This window comes from Sebastes fasciatus, chromosome 17 (assembly GCF_043250625.1).
Source record: "Sebastes fasciatus isolate fSebFas1 chromosome 17, fSebFas1.pri, whole genome shotgun sequence".
Taxonomy (NCBI): Eukaryota; Metazoa; Chordata; class Actinopteri; order Perciformes; family Sebastidae; genus Sebastes; species Sebastes fasciatus.
The window spans coordinates 19,217,456-19,236,065 of NC_133811.1; the positions used below are offsets into that span (position 1 = coordinate 19,217,456).

Consider the following 18,610-nt stretch of genomic DNA (forward strand, 5'->3'; position numbering starts at 1 on the left):
ATGTTAGCTATGACAATTTGATGACCTTATAATGAAAACTAGCTAAAGCATATGTCATATTCCACACCTCATGCTTTGCAGGGTCAACTTCCTGTTTGATGCTTGCACCGCCCAACTACGTGATGTCACACCAATGAGGGCATGCCATTCGGATTATGTGGTTTCTACCAAGCCAACTTTCCTGCATTTTATTAATGAATTAAAACAATATAGCACCATCATACCAATGTTAAAAACAAATTTAAGACATTTAACTTATCAAATGAATTTAATATGATGTATACAACATAAACTCTGGCATTATAAAATGTATATGTATTATTGTATATATGTATATTAACATATGTAGGCCTGTAGTATGTATTAGGCTATTATTATTATTAAAGCTGCAGTGGGTAGAATTGGAGCCAATATGATCAATACAAGTTATTTTTATAAAACAGTCAATATATCCTGACAGTAGTGCATGAGACAGGTAATCTGAAAAAATGTATGTGCCTCTGTGTCCTCTGGTGCTCCTAATGGCATCTGTAAGATCTCACAGACCGGAGGAAAACAACCAATCAGAGCCAAGCTGCCAGTCACTCGCGAACTCCGATCAAACGGTCAAACTAGGCAGCGCTGATCAAATATGAATCAATATTCTGCTACTGTAATGCCTATTTCTCACCTCAAATGTTTTCAGAAACTTCTTGTAGTGTACTGTTTAGCTGTAAAATTAGAAAGTTTGTGACCCGGCAGCCATGTTGAGATCAGTTGAGGAAATACCAAGCACCGCCCACCAGCCAGAGCACAGCCAATAGGAACGCTCTCTCTCTGAAATTTGTGAGTTGCCAAAGTCTCCCGTCACTGGCTAGATTTTTTAAAGCCTGAACACAGCGCCATGATGAGGTGCAGAAGTCTAGTTTTCTCTCAGAACACTTGAATTACTTGAATTGCCTCAGTAGGTCCACAACTAGTCTCAGGGACTCCTCCCATCCACCTCAACGCCTGTTTGACCGGCTGCCCTCTGGCAGGCGCTACAGGTCAATGAAAGCCCGCACCTCCAGACTCGTGAACAGTTTCTTTCCCTGGGCCATACGGACACTGAACAAACAATAAATCTGTGCATTATTAATACACTGAATGTGAAATACATTTGTCTGTGCAGTATATCCTTGATGCAATATACACCTCAAGTGCAACTACCTTTGTTTACATTTTATTTATTACATCCACCCTACTGATTTTACAAGAGCAATTACCTCTGTTTACATTACATATATTTTATATTTTATACCTCTAGTGTAACACTTTTGTTTATATTTATTTAAAACATCTACTTTACCTTTTTTATTTGCTTTATAACTGTGTGTGTTTTACATGTTATATGTTTTATTTGCCTCGTTTAGTCTTGTCAAGTGACCAGAAGTGGCAGCTGTGAATCTCGTTGTATTTAATACGATGACAGTAAAGCTTAAATTCTATTCAATTCTACTACAATATGCTGAAAGGTTATTATGGAATTTTTTTGCTCAATGATGCCAAAAACATTCTGCCTACTGCAGGTTTAATTGGCAGTTGCAGTCAGCGATAAGGCTATACTCCGAGGTCCTATAGGTGAGGAAACTGTGGATTACGAGCAGCACCTGAACGCCTCATCGGATCCCATTTTTTAGGAGCGCTGATGTCATTTCAAAACTTAACTCGCTCTCTCAAGTCAACGCGGCGAGTTGCTGCTCAGCTCCTCTTCTCCAGTAAAACTCCTCTCTTCTCTTCAGTGTGACGGAAGAAAACTACCAGGAGGTGAAATAAACTACAGGAGACACAAACTTCTCTACTCAGAGACCAAGCAGGAGGGTTTTTTACAGCAGAAAGACAGGACCAGAGAGAGAGCCCCTCTTTCTAAAAGGGCTTAAAGGCGGCTCAACTTTTTTTTTTTTTCTTTTTTTTTTTTTTCTTTTATAAAACTGCAACCACAAAAATGAATCGGAGTTTTAATAAGTCGCAACCTCTGCGTAACGCGGATTGTAACGCGGTGGAAGTGAAAAGCAAGGTGAGCGTTTTGTTATTTCTAGGCTCTAAATGGGGGATTCTAGTGGAGAAAATAATAAAGAGTTCACATGGTCGAAGCTGGAATTGATCCGACAAAACTGTGTGCAACTATTATTTTCTTCCTTTCAATGACAAAAGCTCTTAATCTGGTTCATAAAAACACCAGTTTTGCTGTAATTTGCTCTGATTATTGTCTTCTTAACCTCCTAAGCATTCAGATTGTGCTGATCTGGCTCTTTCCTTCTCTCTCTGTCACGAAGCTGATGGGGAGAAAAACTGGTTTGACATTATTTGTTACAATGAGAAGGTGTTCTCTGTTAAATCGGATGTTTTTGCAACATGTCCCTGCGGGTTTTGTGCTACATAGTTTCAGCCCACTCATTGTTTAGAGTAGTTTACTGAGAGGCGGACAGTGGAATAGCTGCATAAATTAAAATTAAGACCACAGCTATCCATCAACTTTAGGCTGTAATGGAGAGCTGTAACATGTGAGCAGACATCTCATAGAGATTATGAGCACTCATCAAATATTGTTTTAAATTGTGGAATTATGTGTAAAAACAAAGAGACAGCTGTAAAATAATAATACAGTGGTAAAGAATGGGATGATGATAGTTTTTATTGCAGTTTCAGCAACTTATACAAAGTTTAAAAAAACAAAAACAACAACTCATCAAATACACTAGATCTCTTTGATTTATTTTTATACAGTAGTTTGGTTCAGATCTGTTTCTAGACCATGTGGGCACAGTGGAGATAAACACTGTGTCCAATCCTGACCACAAAGTGAACAAACAGTGAACTATTTATAATGTTTGCCACACGCAGCCTTTCAAGGACTTCTTGTGACCAACATTTTTCTCTGAATTCCATTGAAGTGACGACAATCTGGTATTCATATGTGTGTGTTTACACATGCCAGAACACATGAGTGTGTCAGCAGCACATATATGTACTGTATGAAGGATGAGCTGCTGAGTCACTGTTGGTATGCCACATTGAGATGGACAAGAGGTGACTCATTCAGTCCAAGGCTAAAGCTCTTTTTACTGTTTAGTTTTGGCTGTCCAGTTTCAGGTATAACAATACATCGATCTGGATATCGATTCAACGATCTAATATCATCGATGCAAAGTGAAAATATTGATACACGTCGTCATCAAGATATGCCTTTATTTTGAAATGACCACTTAATAGTTTCCATTTAACTGTCTAGAAGAGATCAGTAGTAAAATTGACATATTTTAGATGCTTTTTGTGAGTTGATATAAATGTAACAGATTGTGTTAAAGGACCAGTGTGTAACATTTAGGAGGATCAAATGGCAGAAATTAAATATAATATTAATAAGTATGTTTTCTTTAGTGTATAATCACCTGATAATAAGAATCGTTGTGTTTTCGTTAGCTTAGAAAGAGCCGTTTATATCTACATAGGGAGTATCAACTGTGGCCCAGAACAGACAAACCAAACTAACTTTTCCTGCTTAGGCCGGAGTCGATAACGTTACTCGCTCCCGTCGCCGCCGCTCTCTCTTTCTCTCTTGCTTCACCACTCACTTCCAACATGCACTCACACTCTACGCACTGGCTCTGCTCCAGATGGCTCTAGAGAGGGCGAATTTGCGTTTTTGTATCGGCCGCCGTAGCTCTCCAACACGCTTGGCACACGAGAGAGGCTTCAGTTGGTTACAAATCTTCTCACCTCACCGCTAGATACCACCAGATCCTACACACTGGACCTTTTAAATGGGCATGTGATATTTAAATGGGCATGTGATATCGTCTCCTATCGATCGCAGGCCCCTGAGTTGAAACTAATTGAAATCGTATCACAGCAGACTTTGTGATATCATCAAATATTGTATAGTTGTTCAAAGAATCGATACATTGTATTTTGATGATCTTGTGATTTACATCCCTGGGTGATGCTGTGAAAGAGATAACAGATACTCTGATGGTGGGTGAGAAGAAAGGAGGTGGACGTCTATTCCAGGATGCTCTTATACAACATCATGGAGGAGCTCTGTTTGTTTGTTGTTTGTTTTTTTGAGGCAGCAGGGTGGGTTTTGTGATTGTTCCACAGAGACAGGAGTGGTCACTTTGAGATTGTTTGTAGGTGACGCTGACGAGAGCCAGAAAGCTGTAGAACGGGCAGGGTTTTAACACCGTCATTACAGCTGACTCACTGTCACATAACGTCACACGTTTCCCTCTTTGGATCAGATATAAGTCATGGCTCTTATCACGTCATCTTGTTCTATTACTTCCTAGGACATTTAGAGTATCACCTGACTAAACCAGATTGGCAGCTCAGAGCTTTTGAATACTTTGTAACAGGTCGCTCCACTGCTGCTGCTGCTAGCTGAGTCTCCTTTTTAAATGTGACAAGGAATTTTCCAAACACACTGCAGCTAGTTCACAACAGCAGCATGAGACGAGAGGTTCATCTCTTACCAGAAATGTCACTTGAAATGTTCAAAATGAATCCGTCTTCCATGCATAGTTCAGAAAATAGGACTTCAAATTGTAACAGTACTTACAGTTGTTAAATACAGATGTATCCTTCCACTCTTATATCAGAGGCTCAGTTGATAGCAGATTGAAACTGTACATTCAATCTTATTAGATACACATTTTCATTGAAGCAGCTTCACATAGGAACTAGTTATCTAGAAGTCACAGGGAACAGGACTTACTGGAGAGTTCTTGAAAAGAAACCAAGAAAGAAATCTACAGAAACTTTTGACTTAGCATTCATAGATATCCTATGACCTCCTGGATGACTGAGACTCTTCACAGACGTGAGAGCTAGTCAGTTGTTTGAGTACACACAGCCGTACATGACCGGTTATTGTTGGAGAAATAACCCCAAAAGTCAGAGAGAAAACTTTACCAAACAATAGTTGAAGTTAAGCATTCACATTCACTAGATTGCCAATAATTATATATGTGTGTTTGATGCAACCAGCGATTATTTTCATGTCAATTAATGTTCCGAATATTTTCTAGATGAATCGTTTTGTCTATAAGAAGTTAGAAAATAGTGAAAAATGTCCATCCCAGTTTGTCCAAAGTCTTTAAATGTCTTGTTTTTGTCAGTCCAAAACCCAAAGATATTCAGATTAAAGAGGACATATTATGCTCATTTTCAGATTCATACTTGTATTTTGGGTTTCTACTAGAACATGTTTGCACGCTTTAATGTTAAAAAAAACGCTTTACTTTTCTCATACTCTTTCACCGTCCGTCTGAAACACACTATTGTGATTGGTCACAAGCGAACCAAACTCGTCAGACTCCTCTCAAGCTCCGCTCTAACTAGTTTTGTTTGAGGGCGTGCCAAACTAGTCGCTAGGCAGGTTTTATGCAAAATGTGTTACTTGGTGACATCACCACGTTACTGAAGAACAGGCGGGACTTGAAGCGAGGCGTTTCAGGCAGGTCAGGAGCAGTGTTTCTGTGGGGGAGAGTAACTCCCTTGGGTGTGGACTTTGGGCTTTGTAACTTTGCAGATCTTTTACATGCGAAAAAAACTTTATAACACACTAAAGGAAAGGGAAAAGCATAATAGGTCCCCTTTAACATGATTCAAAACAGAGGGGAAATCTCCATATTTGAGAGGCTGAAAAATGCATTTTCTGCCTGGCTAATCGATTAGTTAATTGTTGCAGCTCTAGTTGTCTGTGTAGGTGAGTGTGGTGCATGTTGGTTCTCACTGGTTAGTGTTTGGTTTTCTCAGGGGAAACTGCTCCAACGATAAGCTATCAGGGATAACACGGGAGGTGTCTGGCTGCCCGTCGTGGAGCCTCGGCCAGGAGCTGGTTTCACTCACATGAAGCTTATCAGAGACGGAGATGGAGCGTAGGGGGTTGGGTGGGATTTTTTCCCCCACTCCCTTTATTTCAAAAACTTTATAAGCATATTCTCAGTTTGAGGCCTGATCCACAAGTTGTAGATCATGCTGCATATTTATTTATTCATCTTCTAATGCCAAAAGAAGCTGTAGGTGAGATGTCCCTGGCTTACAGAGTATTAAGTGAGGACGACGCCAGTGTTGACGAAAGACAGAAGTCAGTTACGCTCCATTTTCTCCAGTGTGTCGGAGTTTAGTGTCTCCCGACGTGTTCCAACCTGTTGACATCACTTCGCCCCGATAGGCCGGGAGGACAGGTGATGTCACTTTTGTAGTGATGTATTCTTAGGTTTGGGTTTTAGTGCCGAGGTCCCGCGATGATTAATCGTCCCGTGTTCAGACTTGTTCGCACCGGAGGGCCGAGTTGTGAAAACAGATTGTTCTAGATCGCGGAGCCACAAGAACATTTAGATTCAGAGCCGTGACGGAGCTTCACTGATATGCAGAAGTGTAATTATTGTTTGGGAGGTGGAGTGTGACATGTTTTAAGTCTTACAGTCTTAATGATTAAAGCTCAGTCATGCGGAGGTTTCACTTTCCTAAAGTACACTTACGGAAGACTGACGAACCTGTTTGTCAACTTCTCGTGTCGTAGGAGGTTGAGTTTTATTAGCTGGAATCCAAGTTTCATAATGCAGGTTCACATGTTTGACCGTGTTGCCCTCAGTGAATCTGGCAGCAAACCTCACACCCGCCTGGCATCCCACTACTCTCCTAACACGCCTCTTAAATTCACATGTCATCTTCTAATTACAGAGCTGGTTAATGTATCCCCCCTGTTCTTCTTCTCTCCTCCCAGTCAGTACCCTGCTACTCTCTTCTGCTTCTCTGTCAGCAGTTTTCCTCTCCCTCCTCCTCCTCCTCTTCTTCCTCCTCCTGTTGCTCCATGATCACCATCATCTCTTCTCCTCTGCTGTCAGCTGATGATTACAGTTACAAACGGCACCTTCGGCTACAAATTACCGCCGTGATTCAGACTTTAGTTGTGCTGCGATTGTGTGTTGTTGTGGTTTATGGAGCTTTTGTGCCTCAGTTGTATCTCCGCTCCTCGAGTCCATTCTTGTCTATGAGTCACATGATGACCCCACAGCGCCCCTCAGCCGCGCTCTCATTGGTGGGTCGCTGACCTAGCCGGGAAAAGCTGTGGCACATTATTGTTCAAGTCTGTGCTCTTGTGTGTAAACGGTGGGTGGGTGTCTGGGAGGGAGGCGGGGCTGCCAGCTAGATAATGTCATTTATATACAGTATATATATACTGAAACAGCTTACTCATCCACCTGTATTGTTCTATTGTGCAGCAACTCTCTTCCCTTTTCCTGCTGTTGTCTTGGTCAAAGTCACCTGTGTGCTGTGCAACTGATATTTGTTTTTGTAATGATGTGCTCTTGGCATGCAGTGTAACACAAAGCTGCTGGGTTTCCACCAGGAAGTTGTTCAGATGAGATGGTTAGCCCCTCAGATCCTGATGCATCTTGTCTTGCGATCAGTTTAGTTTATGGATGGCGGCCTAAACACACAAATGCACATATTCACTTTCTTGGAAATAGTAAATGAGAAGATTGATACCACTCTGAAATCTGGGCTCCAAATATGAACCTACAGCTAGCAGACAGTTCTCATAAAGACTGGAAACAGCAAGCCTGACTCTATCCAAAGGTAACAGAAAAACTCTAAACCTCACCAACTTGTAATTTTCACCTTTTAAAGGAATAGTTCAATATTTTAGGAAATACACTTCACTTTGTTCCCAAGAGTTTGATGAAAGCCCGGCGTGTAAAGGCCTTTAGGCTACAGTACAGACATGTGAGTGGTATCGATCTACTCATCTAATTCTCTGGAAAAAGCGAATAAACATACAGTAGGCTACTTCCTAAATGTCAAACAATTCCTGTAAATACATGGCATTTGCTGCGTGAAAAGTGCCCCTGCTCTTTTCCCCCTGAAGGTTGATGTTTCTCTTCATAAAAGCTCACGCATTTTTATGACGTTATTAGAGGCGTTTTAGACGAGGTGGCCCACCTCAGCTATAAAACACTGATTTAAAAGTCTTTCATATACAGAGGCACTCATTTTTAATGTATTTATTTAGCACAAGTTTTTGATTAATGTTGATTTGCTATGCTGTCAATAATTTGACCTGCATTTTTCTGTAAATATCAAACTCTTACTATACTTGAGTGAGTGTAATATGTATAAAATTATATTGCTTTGGCTCCGTTAAAACCAGTTTTACAAAGGATTGCAGCTAATTCAGTTTGTATTGTGCTTAGAAACAGTTCCCCCTGTGCCATATTGTACACAAGGTCATCACCGCAACCGTGACTGAATGCAGCAGATTTCCACCCTGATGGTTTTATGTGTGCCAGTCAGATGGTTTAGATAAGTGCATGAGGTCCCGGTTTCCTCTTCCTGTTTGGCCGTCTTCCCACTGACTGTCCTTTTCTAATGTCCTCTCTCTTTTGATATTCCCTTCTCTTCAGTATGGGGCCGAATTTCGCCGCTTCGCGGTGGACCGGGTCAAGCCCGGCAAGTTCGAGGAGTTTTACAAGCTCATTCTGCACATTCACCGCATCGCCAACATGGAGGTGATGATCGGCTACGCTGACATCCACGGGGATTTGCTGCCGATCAACAACGACGACAACTTCTGCAAGGCGGTGTCGACGGCTCATCCACTGCTCAGGATCTTCATACAGAGACAAGGTAGGTTGACTGGAAAGTCTTTAAGACGGCACGGCTTCCTTTTGGCTCTTATTCTAAAAATGCTCTGCCTTTTTCTCCATCGGAATCCTAAACATTGTCTCTTAAAACTGGTTGCTAGTTTACATAAACATTGTGTGGATATTAGTTTTCAAATATCCTGCAACTGGTAAACCAATAAAACAATCATCTATTGCAATAACTGCATCTTGGGCTGCAATTATTGTGTTGACTCGAGTCAAGTTTCCCCACAGAATATTTCCTCATCCAATTATGCTTCTCTCTCTTCCCGCTACGGGAACTCAAGGCCTTTTTGTTTACTTCATGCAAGGCTTTCTGTGTGTGTGTTTTTGTGTTTCCTGCCCTCTTATTGGCTGGATCTGTCTCCGTCTGTGTCTGTCTGCCTGGCTAAGTCCTGTGTCTTATCCAGAGGAAGGGCTCGCAGGCAGATGAACACACACAAACACACACACACACACATGCGCGCAGGCCGGTGCCTTGGCAGCCCCATAGAAATCAGGTCATTGAGCAAAGCCTGTATCCCGGCATACCAGACATTACTGAGAGACAAAAGATCTGCATGAAAAGAGAGACTCCTTACTGAGCTCCCTCCGTTTGTGTGTGCGTGCATGTGAGTGTGTATTTGTTCAAAGACAACACCACGGTACCCAGAATGGGAACCAATCCTAGTCTCTCATTGATCCCAGGTCTGGAGTGGGCCTTGACTGCCTGCCAGCCAGCCAGCCAGCCAGCCAGCCAGCCAGCAAGCATACAAATGAATCTATCATCGTTCACATCTATTCAGACCCTCAATCCTTCCTGGAATGTCCCTCGCTCGGTTCGTGTAATGAACATGTACACTCCAGGGTATTGTTTTAATTGTCGTCCAGTGGTTCAAATACAAAAGCAAGCCACCGCATGGTGAGTTATCTTGTTGCAGATTTCCAGCCAGAAATAGGGTTTGGATGTTGAGGAGGCCCCACCGGACTCCTCCGTTGTGTGATTCACCGTCTTGAGAGCTCGTATGGCTGCAGCTGAATTAAACTCATTGTAATGATAAGACATCTGACAAAGATGTCAAATGTAAAAATGAAAATTGTTTTTATGATAGGGTTACTTTTTTTTAATAATCTGAACTTTTGAAACACAAATTAATATTTGTGTGTCTGTAGATTGCATATTTCAGTGCAAATACTGCATGCCTTTATGCTCTCTACTAAGAAATGTATTTAGCCAGCCCGCTCTCATTTCCAGGGCGTTAAATACTGAGGCTTTGTCACAGCCATCAGCGTTAAGGTACTGCGGCACAAGGCACCCTTTAGCGTCAGGCATTTCATTAACTACAATGTAAACCCATCCGGGGCAGTAAACAGTAAACGCTCTGAGGAAGTACGCCGTGAGTGTGGTGACATAGTTTAAATAGCGAAAAGACACACACCAGGTAGGCGGGACGGGAGGTATACAGTATGGTCCAACAAACACAAGCTTTTCATCCAGTAGACCACTGTTCGTGTCCCGTGCGTCACGTTACAATCAGCTGTTCAGAGTCATTTTCACTGTACAAACGTAAAGTAGTTTTAAGCCCAACCATGTCATTCTTTCCTAAACCTAATTATAATGGTTTTGTTGCCTAACCCTAAAGTGACGGCAAGGGTAACTATAGTGGCATGTAATGAGTTAGGATGAGGTGGTATTGTGATCATTTCATTTAGTACAAAAAGGTAGCCACACCTATTGAATACACTCACCGGCCACTTTATTAGGCACACCTGTTCAATTGCTTGTTAACACAAATAGCTAATCAGCCAATCACATGGCAGTAACTCAATGCATTTAGGCATCTAGACGTGGTGAAGACGACTTGCTGAAGTTCAAACCGACCATCAGAATGGGGAAGAAAGGGGATTTAAGTGACTTTGAACGTGGCATGGTTGTTGGTTTTGGGATTTTCACGCACAACCATCTCTAGGGTTTACAGAGAAGGGTCCGAACAAGAGAAAATATCCAGTGAGCGGCAGTTGTGTGGACGAAAATGCCTTGTTGATGTCAGAGGTCAGAGGAGAACGGGCAGAGTTGTTCGAGATGATAGAAAGGCAACAGCAACTCAAATAACCACTCGTTACAACCAAGGTATGCAGAATACCATCTCTGAACGAACAACACGTCGAACCTTGAAGCAGATGGGCTACAGCAGCAGAAGACCACCCGGGACTAGCACCGGCCACTTTATTAGGTACACCTTGTACCTAATAAAGTGGCCGGTGAGTGTATGGCATTTGCGGTTTGAAATAGAAACTCTGCTCTTTCCCTCTGATTGTTAACGTTTTCTTTCATTAAATCGTTAAGTTTCTTTTAATGATAATTAGCTGAGGTTTAGAGATTATTTTAAGTGAGCTGACTGGCCCTTTTCTGCTATAAAACATTGCAGGAAATCTTGAGCTTGTAATGTTTGCAAACTACAAATTTAGGCATCATTTAACACATTGTTAAGTCATGCTAAATACGGTCATAATTCATTCCTGAGACATAGTTTGTGTCTTGGTGGTTCTTACCCATAGATGCAAGGATTCTGCCCCTGGCTTTTGCTATGAAATGTCACCCATATCTATTTTATACATCAGGATCAGATTTATTTTGCCAAGTAAATACATACAGAACGAGTAAATAAATACTGGATGGATATACGTGGACTGGAGATCCAGCTGTGTCCCTGTTCCATGAGATAGGTTGTGTACCAAGCAATCTTTACCTTCACATCCCTTTTCTGTCCTAGTTTCCCCCTTTGGGAATACCTAATACAGAAATGCCATAAAGTAGCAGAGGAGCTGACCGTTGTTGAAGGGCAGATGCTCTTACGAAGGGGCCTATGTAGTGTTGTAGTTGTGGTGTAAACACAACGCTGACATGGTGATGTGGTTTAGGGGAATGTCCACTCTTGTGACTGATGCTGCAGCAGTCTGAGCATCCTAAGCCTCACTGCAGTCTATTGTTACTCGCCAGACAAAGAGGTGTGTGTTTTACTGCGAGTACCTCATGTCTCAGAAGAGCTGCCCCGCACCCAGTACACTGCACATGCACGAGAAAGTGTTGCGATAATGACTGTATCAGTCAGTACCAGCCTGTTAGCACAGGTCATTAGTGGTGGTGTCACCGTGTATCTTCTCCGTCCCGGTCAGCAGACCACCCCAGATGAAAGAAAAGACACTGTGACTCAGCCCTCAGTCACAGAAGGGACGTTTTGTGTTGAGCTGGACTTTCACATGCATAGGAGTGCGAAAAGAATTTGAAAAACAGACATTTAATTGGGCTGCTCCCCTAACAGCTCAGCCCACAAACTTTATATGTCTCTCTTTATTTCCTTTGAAAGGCAAAAAAAACACTACAGTAAATTAAAAAAAAAAGTTTTTACAATGTGTAAACCATGCATTTTCTTTTTCAAAATAAGATGCCACATGGAGCAGCATGTTAAAAACCCAACTTCATGGATGCATCGCAAAATAAGGGCTTTCAAAGGCTTTCATAAGAGTTAACGATGAAACACCATGAGAGATGGGAGGGGGGTCTCCAAGTTTGAATAAGAGTGGGAGAAAATTGAGAAAATGCACTGAAAACTAATAACTTAATACCTTTTTATAGACCTTTGTATTTCATTTTCTCAAGTTAGACCTTCACCTCCACCTCGAGATCAAGTGTATGTAAGTGTGTGTGTTCTTTTGTCCATGTAACAATAGGTATTATAACGTGTGTGTGTGTGTGTGTGTGTCTCTTTTATCTACCTGACACCCCCCTTCCGGGCTTAGATTGCCATTGTTGGTGCGATCACTGGAGCACGTGTGCAGCAGTTGTGTGGCGACACACAGCAATAATCCAGCTGATGATACATGTTGCTCCCTGTGGAGGGATGATGACCTCACCTACAGAACAGAGGCTTACACTTTGTGGTTCATTCACCAACAATACACAATAGCCTCTCGGCGTAGATTATTGCACAGCTCGTCTTCAGTCTGAGTAAGGGGAAGTTAAAGGAGAGCACCTGTGTTGTGTTTTAAACCAGGAAGTCCACTATTATTATATTATATTATATTATATTCCATTTCTGCCAATACATCCCCCCTAAATGCTACACACTGTTCCTTTAAGAGGCGATCCTCTAAAATGAATGAGTACTATTTGCAGCTACATAGCATGTATTACGTTGCCAGCAATGCAAAACTATTAGGAGGTGCATTGAGCTGTAACACTTTTCAATTTGGATATATTTCACTTTAGCGAGGTTCACTGCATTTGAATGCAAATTGAGGAATTGTTCAAAAATAGAAATGTGGTTGTGTCCACGGTAGAAAGGAGCCTTTCTGTTAAATCGTTCACATAATAACTTCGATCACAGGCAGTCAGTGTGTAATGTAATGATGAAAAGAAATCGACGGAGAGAAACGTATCTATTTGTCCCAGCAGTCTCATTACTTCTGCAACCTTTTTATTTCAAGCGCTACAAAAGGTGTTCTGGGAAGCCAACAATGTCAATAATATCAGTTCAGTAGACAGAGACAGACTGGGGGAGGGTAGTCGCTTCACAGAGGGAAGTTTTGTACTGGGACACTTCTACATTTCTCATGCAGGCACACTCGGGCGGGGGGAGGGGGACGAGCAGCAAGTGATGGGAAGAAATAGGACGCGTCAAAAGATCTGTGAGCGAACCAGCTCTGTATTTGGAGGCCAGGGGACTTCTTCTTGTTCGGTCCAATGTGTGGGCGGGCGTGTGATTGTAGCGGTTCAGTCATGTGTGGCCAACTGATGATTTATGTTTGATTTGGGGTCACATGCACATTTCAGTGCTTGAAAGTGGGAAAAAATAGGATATCCTTACTCCAGTAGCCTCACGTTGACTCAGCTTTTAGTTTCCTGTTTGGTCCAGTTGTGCTTGACACATCGCGATCAGAGGTATGTTAAATTTACTCCACTAGGTCGTATGACATTTTGTCAAAGGTTTATGGTATGTTTATCTCCTTTAAGTACTAACTGTTCATTCACATTCGGCCTCTTGTGCAGAATGATGCAAATTAGGGTATAGATAAGAGAGCGGGAACACTGCCTACATTGTTGTTTTAAGCAAAGATAACTGGGACAGGAAACGGCCACTGAGCTCATGAGTTTTCACATTTCACCAGCGTCTTTCGCTTTTATAAGATTAAAGACATGGCGTAAATGATCTCTGTTACAAAATGTATCTTCTATATTCCCACAGATCTATTTTTGGAGTAGATATGATGTGTGGATGAAGGTTGAAAGGCTTTCAAAGCTGGCAATGTCTGGCGTTGGCGCATACTAGCTGCTAATTTCCCACACTGCAGTCATGCCTGTAGTAATCGTGATGATAGTCTTTTATGATGCACAGTGGAGGACATGTAGGGTTCAAATGTTGTTAAAGTCAATTAGAATTTTACCTGTAATTACACTAATGGTTCAACAAAAACGTTCTTGATCCAAGAAAAACACGAGTCTGTTTTTGAAAGCTCAATTTTGGGGGGGAAAAGTGGAGTTGTTTTTGTAGACAGTGCCAGCAGTGTGCACACAGACTAAACTTTCAACAAAGACGAGAGACCCCTGTTTGGCAAAGGGCTAAAAGTTTAAATAAATAGAGCAGACGAGGTAGGCCAAGGTCGAGTCTGTGCGGCGTCATATCTCGCATGCTGGGGTTTAGTCAGCAGCCCGACTGCTCTCCACACCTGTGAAAACTAAGAGGGTCAGATATCAACATCAGCCAAACTAAAGAGAGATGTGGCACCACAGCACAAATAAAAAACGCCAGAATAAAACGGCAGCTACGCCAGTTAAAGCCGACATCCCAGACTAGTGGTGTTTCTCAACAACTTGGACCGCACAGTTGCTTGGAGATCAAATAAATGCGGAGTGTTATTATATTTCTACTGCTGCCCCGACTGTCTGCACTTTGCTGACTTTCCACACTTGGCTCTCTTTGCTCTTTTGTGTGTTGTTAACAGAACAAAGCTTGGCAGGCTGCGAACAGAAAGGTGACATTTACACTCAGAACTATTAAGGGAGTACAAGAGGAAGATTTAATGTGGCGTGTTGAAATTGCTTGAGCGAAAAGTTCATGATATCAAAGTTCAGTGTATTAGTCATCACCCTGAGAAGTCGTCTCAAAACATGCAGACAGTTTTAAATGGTTACTCTCTGTCATTCTAGAAAAGTAGTTTTGAAACTCACCACAGACAAATCCACATTATGTAAAAAGTATCTTTTTTAAAAGGTTTTTTTTGCACTTTTATATGTGATGTGGTTCTTAATGATCAAAGAGACAACATAAGACAGGAATAAAGACATTTTAAAGTTATTTTTTATGTCTATGAAACAGAAACTCTGCATCCATGGTCACAGTCTAATGCCTGAAGTCCAAATGTTGCTGAAATGGAGATGACGCTTGGTCGGCTTGTTTGTTGTTTTTGTCTGGTTTCGCTTAAATTTTCATAACATTTTATTTCGTCGTCATGAAAGAATCAGATTCCAAGCAGACATCTAATTCAATTCTCATGTTGTACTCTCTTTTGTTTCAAATGTATTTAGGATGCACCAGTTTAACCATGATACCAATTCTGATACCACTGCTGTCTTTTTCCAACATTTTAAATCTGTATATCTCACTGCAATCATTTTTATGTAAGGTACATTGGGCCTGCAATTCATCATCATTGAGGGATGACCTTCATTTACAATGACATCGAGTCAATTACAAAAACAAATACAAGGAAAACATAACTACAACAATGACATATACAAATAGATAAGAGGCAATACCATTATAAAAATAGTAAAAGCCATTAAAATGTTTCGATTAGTAAAAAATAATAAAATAAAATACAGTATGTACTAGAATTTTGCAATTACGATGAATAATTAATTAAAATGCAAAATAAAACACAATGGCAAGTAGAAGTTGGGAGATATAAGATCACATTTCTAAAATGTCCAAAGGATACAAGTGAATTGTATAATGGGACTTACACAGTAACTGGATTGGTTGCATAACGGCCCGATCTGCTTAATAAGGTCAGTATCGGTGCCAATTTCGATCCAGTGTATCAGATCGGTCTAATTCTTATCACATATTTTATTACATTACATACAATTATTTTCACTGTTTCATAGGACTTCATGATTTTGAAAAATATCTAATTGCAATTATTTTGACTGATATTACAATTGCGATATGATTTTCAATATTGGAGAGAATGATTGTTTTTACATCATTATTCTCATTTTTCATTGAAAAACATATTTAAATGATTATGGTGTGATTTTTGCAGGGATCTGTACTAAACAAAAAAAAATTCTTAAGTAAGGCCAGGACATCTCTGCAGCACCACAATATTTAACTTAAAATGGTATTTTGACATGTTTCACCTTTAACAAATTATAATTTTCTCCTCATCCTGCGATTTGAAAATTTCAGTAGTCTATATTGCGATTTCGATAAAATTTCAATTAATTGTGCAGCCCTATTGTATCACAATTGCATAAATATAATTTTGAATATCTCTATATAAATCCATAAAGCAGCTATTATACATTTTAGAGCCACAGACTCTGTTGTGTTCCTCTCTGTCTGTGTGCTGCTGTTGTGGCTGACTCCAGGGACCCTGACAGCACATCTGGCCACTCTCACACCACGGCCAAAGGGCTTCTGAGAACACGTGGGGTGTGTGTGTTGTGTGTGTGTGGATGTGTGTGCACTGTTCACTAGATGCGATTGTGCAGCAGATATGTCAACATGCCAGTGCTCACTCATGGTAGCTGTAGGTTAAAGCTTTGACCCCACAACATTTGATCCATGCAGACAAGAGGAAGAGCCACCTCACTAATTAGCGTTTGCTCTTTATCCTCAGTCAGACCTCACAAAGCTGATTTAGTCCTCGGACACTGGATTAGAACAGATCTCTTGATTAGTATCAGAATTTATTCATGCCAGCGTGCAGCAGCTTTTTTCTATGTCGTCCTCTTTGCTCATTTGCATTTTGTGTGTGCTCTTCGGTAGATTATAAACTTGTGTGCCAGCCGCACAATCAAATACCACGATAGGCAGAAAGCATCCTTTTCCTCATTCCAGCAGGTCTATTTTGGTCGTGTAAAGGCACTGCCTTTATTGCGTTGCCTCAGTGTGCTTTTGTGACTCCCTTAACAGGACATCAGAGTCATTAAGCGTGAGTTTGAGTGTGGTCTGTTGCCACTACCTCTAGTCTTTGTGCTCGGTACCAGAGAGCGTCCTCGGGCTGTGTAACGACGGAGCCGGCTGAGTGAAAGGGATCGCTGTGAAACAACCCGCCCCTACTCACTGCTTACTGCTCCTTGAAGGAAAAGAAGGCTGCATCTGTCAGTGATAGCTCATCTCTCTTGCGCTTTTGTTTTCTTTGTTACATCTCCACCCTGCTACCCTTTTCCTGTGTGGTGAAAGTGTGCAATTCCTGTCAATTAGGATGTCTAATCGTCTTGGTCCACATTCATGAGTGCTGTTTTAGGGTAGCTGCTCAGACTGATCCTCATTCTTTTCACATAACAGCTCAGGCATGACTCAATTGTCGAGGGGCAAAGGGGGAGAAAACCACGGCAGACAGTGAGGAGTCAGCCTGACAGTAAGAAAGACAGACAGGCAGGGAGTAGGACGGAAGGAGGGAGGGAGGGAGGACTGGGCAGGTTGAGTCCACCTCCAGTCCATCCTGCGGTCTGGCCTCTTGTTGCAATCTGAGCCAACAGAAATCTTCTGGCGAAGAGGGGGAAGCCCGCGCAGACAGAGGTGGCACAAGAAGACGTCTGAGACAAAAAGCCTTTTTGTTCGAGCTTTGTGTAAGCTTCACACAGATACTTTGATGACACATCTGGGTCACATTGAGAGGGCAAGAGCAGCATGGGAAAACGCACCGCCTGCCTTTTGAAAATCGCAGCTAAGTGAGGTGTTCGAGGCCTCGTCAGTGTCGGAAATCTTTCCTGCGCGTGTGTCTCACACGGTGCATCTCTGCGCCATACCAAATAAATCCCCCCGTCTCTACTGGGAAAAGGTTCAGTGCCGTAAAAAACGACTAAAGGTAGTGTGTGTGTCTGTGTGGGCTTCTCAATAAAAACCTGTGTGGCCTTTTCTCTGCGCGTCTTCAGACAATGCCAGCCGTAGTTAAAGTGTGATGGAGATGCCTGGTGCCTGCCAGGAGCGGGACAGAGGAGCAGCAGCCATGTCCGACGGGGAGCTGCTTCTCCTTTGTGCCTCCGACTGCAAAGCCTCTGCAGACCAGCTTGGACGACGCTGTAAATCATGTCAGCTGGCACAATGAGGGACCATCGCAAATCCACAGCCGTATTAAACATGCAGCCAGATAGTGAGCATGCACATACGCTCTGTCCCATTACATCTAATTTGTGCATGTATTGTGCGTTTGAGTCATTTTTATAATAATTGCATAACAGAAGTCTTTTGCGTTAACTGTACCAAAGCAGAAGATGCACACATGTTGCTTTATATGCATCACAAATCGCAGCTGACGCACATCTTAAGCCCATCTTCAGCCCGTCTCTCCGTTGTTGAGGCGTGGGAGGGGGTGGTCCCTCCCCGTGTTTTAATTAAACTTGTAAGGGCTGTTGTGTTTGGCAGAACTATATTGGTGTTTGTGTTTCCTAAGTCCCTGCTTTCATTTTGGTTTTACGACCCCGCTTTGAACTGCGTCCTCGCTCCCCCACAATGAAGTTTCCAGACATTGTGGGACAGGAGTGTCTCTGTCGGGGCACTCCTCCTCCTCCCACTGTATCATCTGTTTGTCACGTTTGATGAAAATTTCATGGATTTATTTTGACATTTTTTTGGTTTTGCATGGTCACAAATCGGGTTTGTAGAAAATTAATCCTTCTAAATAAACCGCTCAAATGTTTGACAAGCACATTTCCTGAAAGATGAAGCTCT

General features: G+C 41.9%; 1 protein-coding gene across 1 annotated transcript in view; it reads left to right on the top strand.

Moving 5' to 3' along the window:
- Positions 1 to 1,688: 1,688 nt before the first annotated feature.
- Positions 1,689 to 18,610, top strand: part of pard6gb (par-6 family cell polarity regulator gamma b) — a 36,606-nt gene continuing 19,684 nt past the window's right edge. The window contains exons 1-2 of the mRNA XM_074613171.1: positions 1,689 to 2,035; positions 8,430 to 8,652. Coding sequence (XP_074469272.1) covers positions 1,964 to 2,035; positions 8,430 to 8,652 — 295 coding nt within the window. The 5' untranslated portion in view covers positions 1,689 to 1,963. The remainder of the gene's footprint in view (positions 2,036 to 8,429; positions 8,653 to 18,610) is intronic.